The following is a 7,503-nucleotide window of genomic DNA, read 5'->3' as shown; positions in this document are numbered from 1 at the left end:
TGATTTTACTTGCACTACATCACAGACTTTAATATACAACAAAAAGTTTTGAAAAGTATATGCATCCATTCATTGCATGAATTGTCCAGCTATCATACTTTTGTGCCTGTATTGGCATAAAGCATCAAGATATCCACAGTCTATTTCTTAAGACATGTATAGGAAACCCATGCCCTCTTTCTCACCCTGTTTGGGATGAATCCAGGCTTCCAGGATGATATTATTAAGTTCAAGTTGTAGTATTTCCAATTAGTGTTTGCGTTATATTGCTTTCACAAATTTGTCAATTTAATACATTTGCAAATAAATACAAATATTTTTGGGTAACAGTCCATTTCATATATGAGAGACCTCAGAAATTATGAAAAACTTTCTTTTCCTTTGTTCTACTTTTAGCAGTGGTTTAAGTGGTCTAATAATGCTCCAAGAATAAATATATCAAGCAGCCTATATCTTCTTAGGCCATTATTAGACCATAATTTTGACTGTGATTGTGACTCGTTGAGCCTATGCTTTAATACACACTTTTGGCCAATTATTTGGTATAGCTAGTGTAGTGTGAGAAAAGTGAACTGGTGGGATTAAGCAAAAATTAAAAGTTGATGTGTTCATGTGGATGTGGAAGCTGTACAAAAAACTGCAAATCTATTTTTGAATAACTGCAACAATCCAGGCCTCAAACAATCATAACACGAAGTGTGATGTGCTGTTAAGTTGTGAGACAGTTTTGAGACATGGGTGTGAATGTTTTAGCCGAGTATCCACCAGAATAGACTTTGCTGATCTCAAGTACACAAATGATCCTCACTCATTTTGGGGTGAGCAGGAATCAATAACTGTAAATCAAACAAGCGCAATAGAAAATCTTTCTGCACATGGTTTATTTAAAATTCTTATAACTTCATACAAACAGTATATTTCAGTGACTGACTTACAGTCAAACAACCAAACATAAAGATATAAAACACTTTGACAAAAAAAACACTTTATTCAGTTGTTCGTTTACAGTGTTTAGACTTGAATAAATAGAAATATTACGCCTCACTTCCAAGAATTAATTAATGGATTTAGCACTTTTCAGCCACTTTTTCCGGGAGAAGAAACTTTCACTCTAATCATGAGAAATGATCTTTGGCATATACATAATAAGTAAAGGCACATTTAGTTTGTGCATAGAATTTCTTTGGATCTGAAGCCACATCTGAAAAAATCTTGTAAAACACACATACACTGCAAACACAATTCATACATCGCTGCACACTTTTGGATTTTAAATGGCAAGAGGCTGGATGAAGAATGACACTATGTTAACTTAAGTGCAGTTAAAGTGCAGAAAGCATCTGTAACCTCTGTGAAATTGTTTTGTGCCCATGTTCTCTGAAGCATAACAGCTTTTACCTTTTTAGAGGTTTTTTTTTAACACACATGCGACACGTGGTAATGTTTCACTGACAGATATCCATCTGATGGAGTCTCCTCTTCTTTTGTCACATTTCTACTAAAACGACTCAGTCCGTCTCCTGGCAAACACTGCAGACATGCTTTTCACTATGCCCTTCAACCTTAGAGGCTTCTTCGTGGTTAGCTTGGCATCCTTCAATCTGTCCACCAGGCCGTGAAAGACCATGAGCACACTGTGGTAGTTCTCGGCAGCCGACACCTCATAGAACTGGCAGTCTGTGTTGAGAGCCAGCAGCCGGCCCTCTTCGCTCGTCACTGTCCGTCTGTGGTGCAGGTCCCTTTTGTTACCCACAATCACTATGGGTACTTTGTCTGCACTCAGGCAGTCCTTGGTGGATTTGATAGTCTGAATGAGCCTGCTAACTGTGTTGAAACTGGCCCTGTCGCAGATGCTGTAGACCAGAACAAAGCCATCGGCCCACCGCACCTTCTTCTCAAAGAGTGACGAGTCTGCAGAGAAATCCTGCAAAACCACACACTGAAGTTCATATTAAGCAACAGTTAGAGGCAGAAAGCAACAAAGTACATTCGCCCTAGCATTTTATATTTTTTACAAAAACAAGACAGTCAGTCATTTTAAATTTTTATTTTGTGATACTCCATTTCTAGGACTTACAGACACGAGCTTATAGATTTTTTTTTAATTTATCGCTATCATGACCAGCTCACACATTCAAAATGTTCTTCGAACTTTAAGATAATTTTAAAAAATAATATTAGAATAAAAGGAGCGGCCTACTTTTACTTTTAATATATTTACCTTATAACAGCACTAATACCTTTGCTCTTACTTAGACTGGGATTTCTTTTAGATTTTTAAACACTGTATAACAAGAAACGGTTTTTAAATAGAAAACAATAGAATTAGTAACATCATATTGAAGTTCTTACCTGAGAATAATGTGAATCCCAAATATTGAGAGTGACCGCCCTCCCATCTACTATGAAGCTGTGACTGTAGATTGATTCTGCAAGACACAAAAGATAGTTTAGGAGATGTTTAAGGCATCAATGCATCAAAGTTAGCAATAAATAAATAAAATAAAATAAAGAGTGGGCACTTACCAATATCTCCATACTCTCCAATGAATCTCCGAGTTAACAGGCGGACAGTCAGCGCTAAAAAGACACAAACTTTAGTTCACTGTGTGAAAAAGAACCTAAGTGTAACCTCTCATCTCCACTGAAAATGTGTTTTGTTTTTTACCTGATTTCCCAACGCTCTCCATCCCCATAACAACAATGTTGGCATCCATATTCAATGAAAAGGCTGTATTGTGCCTCTCTGATGAGGCTGCTGCTGTGCCACTGCTGCCGTCTGACAGCAGTTATTATATGGCAGACAGGTGGGCGGGGTAAACAAACCCCAACCACTTCCACCCCCCCACCCCCACACCACCACCATCAACAACAACAGCAGTAACTTAATGATGTCTCCCTCACGTGGTCCCTCGCTTGCGTCTCTCCTGTGGAGTGCGCTGAAGCAGAGGGAGTAAAGTCCAAAATGGTTCTGTCATTACGTCAGATAACCTCATTTCCACTGTATGCCACATGAGCTTAATTCTATTATATCATCTGAGAGGAAACTAAGCTTTAAACAGGCAAATACAGCTTTTCCTAAATACACAAGTGCTGCAGTTTTAAAAACTATGAAGGATAGAAAAAATAATTCTGTAATTGATTAATTAGTAAAGTTTTAATGCTGGATTTTTGTTTATGATTGAAGATTGATGTGGACAACACTCTAATACTCTAAAATATAGATCAAAATAATTATTTTAACCTCAGAAAGGGTTTACTCGAGTTCATTGAGCTACAACTAATGCATCGTAATGAAGTATAATAAATCCTGAGAACCTGAGAAACAAAACAACGTGGTATAAGCAGGATCTGTTGCGTGTCCACTCTTTAAGAAGAAGAAGAAAATCTTTGTTTTTGGGGGGATATTTAAAACAGCCATAAGGTGGAACAAGAGTTCATGTTTTCTTCTGCTGCACACTATTTTGCTTCCTGAAACCAGAAAAAACAGAGCGGATGCTGCTGCTGATCACCGATTGGTTGACCAGAAAAAGACTCTCAGATAATTGGCTGTTTGCACAGACACGCTGTAACGCATGCCTTCTTGTGTGTGTGAGGTGGGATGTGTACTTGTATAGCTGCGTTTGTGAGGACCAGCCTGAGTTTTAAATCTTGGGAGTGAGTACATGTATGAGGTCACTGCACTTAGTGACCTTTGAAGTGTTGATCGGGGGGTTAATAGTTGGTCTTAGAGCCTAAGGTTAGATTTAGATTTAAGTTTGTAGTGATAGCTAAGAAAGACACATATGTGTATTTGTGTGTGTCCTTGTATTACTATTATTTTGGGAACATGCATCTGCAACTTTACCTCCTTATGGGGACAAACTACAAGTTCCCACAAGGTATGACCTAAGTCTGAAAGGAATTTCAGACTTTGGTTAATGAGTTACTTCTGGTCAAAGTTACAGTGAGATGAGCAGCAGTTAGGTTAAGTCAACAAAAAACAAGATACAATATATTGTCCTCTCAAGTGTTGGAAACACATCTGTGTGTGTTTGATTTGATGTTATCAGCTTTAGTTTCTCCCCTCTGCATGCCGCAATTTCCTGCTTTAATCTGATTTCTCCTCTAACCTGGTTTCTTGTGTAGCTTAGTCATAGAGGGAAAAGTTACTCTGTATAAATCACACAGGACCAAATCATTCTTAGTTCATTACTCTAAAATGTTTTGTGTCAACTGCTTGTTGTTGGGGGGGGGGGGGGGTGTTTTTAATTTGTCCAAACATTATTGCAGTACATGACTGTCTCTGATATAATTTCCTTTTTCTTAACTTTTATCAATGACATTAACCCGACCGAAGCTCCAAAAACTCAAGTATTAAAATATTTGTATGCTGACCATGTACCTGTAATACTATAGCATTTATGTGATTTCATAGCTGGTATTTATAGTAATCCTCACTAACCTTTGTTTACTGGTGTGATGAGTGTGAATTAACTGTGATTATAAAAAATAAAGGTATAATAGGCTTTCGTTATGTTGGAAAGACTGCTTAATTTTGCATTTGAATGCCTTCATTTATCATTATAGGAGGTTTTAGCAATTGCGGCATTGGCTTCTTAATTCTAATAAATGAAGCCAAACGTATGACCTTCATAAACCATGTGCTCATCTAAACCAAATTCATCATAATTAAAATATGTGCTCATGCAATTTTTAAATAGCAGGCACATAACTTTGAAGCAAAGTTGTTTCTGCAGTGATTTTAATAAATCAGATTAATAATAAAATAAATTTTCCCAGGCTGTCAGCTGCAATGACTTTTGTCATTGCAGCATGTCTGTGTGAAATACAGCACATACTTCAGAGGATTATTAAATTTCCTGGCTGGTGCAGGTGCAACATTTATGAAGTTCATGGAGTTGCTCCATGTAATATGGAATAAATAAAGAAGGTACACAAGAAAAAGTTAAATATATGATAACCAAAAATAAGGATATCGGTTTATTTTGAAAGAAATGCATTGCCTTACAGTGCTTAGAGGACCTCTAGATTAATATTATCATACATTTCTGACCTTAATTGCCTGTTAAATTGTACATAACCAACAAAACATTAAATACGTGTAAGTAAAAGTAAGTCAAAGTCAAAACTAATGTGTTGTGCTTTTGTTTGCTGTAATAGGCGCAACAACACAAAAATCTTTAGCTTTATAGCTAATCTATAGCTAATTGTTAAACTACAAACTTTTTTTTTTTTTTTTTTTTTTTTTGCCTGTCCTGTTTGGATCTTTAGCCATCAGAGTTGTTGTCTTAAGGCCAAGAAAGATGCCAAGCGGATTTACTTTACCAATTGGATCATCATGGCCTTGCCATATTGGTCCATTTGATTGACCTTTATTATAATTATGTATTTATTTGATTTGATTTTCGGTTGTTACAGATGGGACAGACATGACTGGGGGATAGGACAGGGAGAAAGAATGAAAGAAAGAGAGGGAGAGAAAGAAAAATAGAGGGGAGAAGAGATGGTGAGAAAGGGGGGAAGAAAAAAAACAACTACAAACCTTTGTGATAGAACATTTATTTCAGTCACTGTACAGACTAAATCATAAACAAATGTGTCTCTGCGCTAATGTGCTAAGAGTTTATTCACACATCTTTTATGGTGTGCAAGTGACAGCAACACAGACTCAGCTTTAATTTCATCAATGTGCCAAACTGACGTGCATGTTTCACTCTTTCTCATGTGACGCATATTGCTAAATGTTCATGCAGTTAACCATGCAGCCGTCCACAACTAAGAAAGGAGGTTTTTAAGGACTTACTGACGCTAGACATTGTTTTAATCTTATGTGTGCACATTGCTCAGAGTTTTAATGCCCAAGATGAAATAAAAGGTATAGAAGTTATTTAGGATAATGCTAAAAAATTGTACTAATAACATTGAAAAGATGCTGTAAATAAAAGAAATTGTATTAAAATATGGAATAATATGGACCTCTGCAACATTCATTGGATAGTTATGTAATATAACCTCAACAACGTCCTCTCATCAAAGGCTGTTTCACAGGAACCTGCTTCATATCTGTATGTGCTTAAGCAAATAAATCTTCTTCCTGACTTAACTCACACTCGCTTTATGTGTGTGATAATTCTACCTTTCCTTCTTCTGGGTAATGATAAGGAAATGTGGTTAAAAAAAAAAACTATCCTCACAATGAATGGAAAACCAATGGAAACACTGGAAAGCATTCCTTATTTATATCAACACTCTACTTGCAATTCCATGAAATTTCCCACTCTAAATAAATATGTATAAAACTGAACTGAGGTGAGTACATCAGAGATATGAACATTTTAAATTAATGTTTAAGTTCAGCTCAATGACATGCTGTTTTGTTACAGCATAAACATGCATCATCCACTTTGTTATGCACACCTGTTAAATTGCTCATTGTCAGCTAAGAACAGGAAACTGCGGCTAAAATTCACACAGGCTCACCAAAACCGCACGACAGAAGAATGGATCAATCCTGTCGCACTTTAGTTCAGTTCAGGTTGCTGGTGGTTGTATAATGGGAAGAAAAAAAAAAAAAAAAAAATATATATATATATATATATATATATATATATATATATATATATATATATATATATATATTAGGGGTGCAACGATACTCGTATCGATATTGAACCGTTCGATACAGTACTTTCGGTTCGGTATGCATATGTATCGAACAATACAAAATTTTTAATTTACTTTATCAACTTTTCTTCTGACGATGCTGTCTGTGTTGAGCGCTCAGTGGATCTGCGTTCGACTACTCCGCCTAGGCTGCACTGTCGAGCGCAGATCCACTGAGCGCAGCGCAAGCTAGCAAGACAGAAGCTAAGCTCGTTACAACGTGGCAAATTGAACCTCCCGCACCCTCATTCAGATCTGGCCTTTGGAACTATTTTGGTCTTCATGTGAAGTATGACCCTGAAGGTAAGCGCGTCATGGACAAAAGTAAAACAGTATGTCGGATGTGCCATGCAATGCTCAATTACATGGGTGGGAACTAGTGTGTTAGCGCAGTTTGCTCGTTAACGTGTTGACGCCGTCCAGCCCCACGCATGGGGCGATCCGCGGTAGCTCGTTAACGGAGATTTGCCGTGTTGTGGCGTTAACGTCATTTCAGATTAACGCTGACAGCACTAGTGGGAACAAAATGAATATGACTGCACATTTACGCCGACATCACCCTAGTGCAAAGACAAGTGGAAGCAGACAAAAACAACAAGCACGCATGCTACAAACTTTACCAGAGTAATTTAGACAGCCGTTAGCGCATGATTCTCCTTATGGGGACCTGATATGTTTAATATGCTGCTGAGAGTATACCCCAGAAGAAGCGTATAGTATAGCTTTTATTTTGGAAAGAGCCATTTCTCTGTAATAAACTCTCTTTTCCAAAGATGAGTGATTTCTCGAGCAGATAGATTTATTATTTTATCCCTTTGTTGTTTCAAAACTGTACAT

At 37.1% G+C, this 7,503-nt stretch overlaps 1 protein-coding gene across 1 annotated transcript; it reads right to left on the bottom strand.

The window, feature by feature from the left end:
* Nucleotides 1-864: 864 nt before the first annotated feature.
* On the bottom strand, nucleotides 865-2,806 carry LOC146382598 (ras-related and estrogen-regulated growth inhibitor-like protein). The gene is made up of 4 exons (XM_084932509.1): nucleotides 2,669-2,806; nucleotides 2,527-2,580; nucleotides 2,353-2,429; nucleotides 865-1,924 (listed from the first exon to the last, which is right to left on the bottom strand). Exons 1-4 carry the CDS (start codon nucleotides 2,715-2,717, stop codon nucleotides 1,499-1,501), a joined length of 606 nt encoding a protein of 201 aa, XP_084788635.1. The 5' UTR covers nucleotides 2,718-2,806; the 3' UTR covers nucleotides 865-1,498.
* Nucleotides 2,807-7,503: the final 4,697 nt, after the last annotated feature.

This window comes from Perissodus microlepis, chromosome 7, assembly GCF_051167445.1.
Source record: "Perissodus microlepis isolate ML-2025 ecotype Zambia chromosome 7, ASM5116744v1, whole genome shotgun sequence".
NCBI lineage: Eukaryota > Metazoa > Chordata > Actinopteri > Cichliformes > Cichlidae > Perissodus > Perissodus microlepis.
The sequence above is the reverse complement of the archived record's forward strand: the minus strand, read 5'-3'. Positions and strand labels throughout refer to the sequence as shown.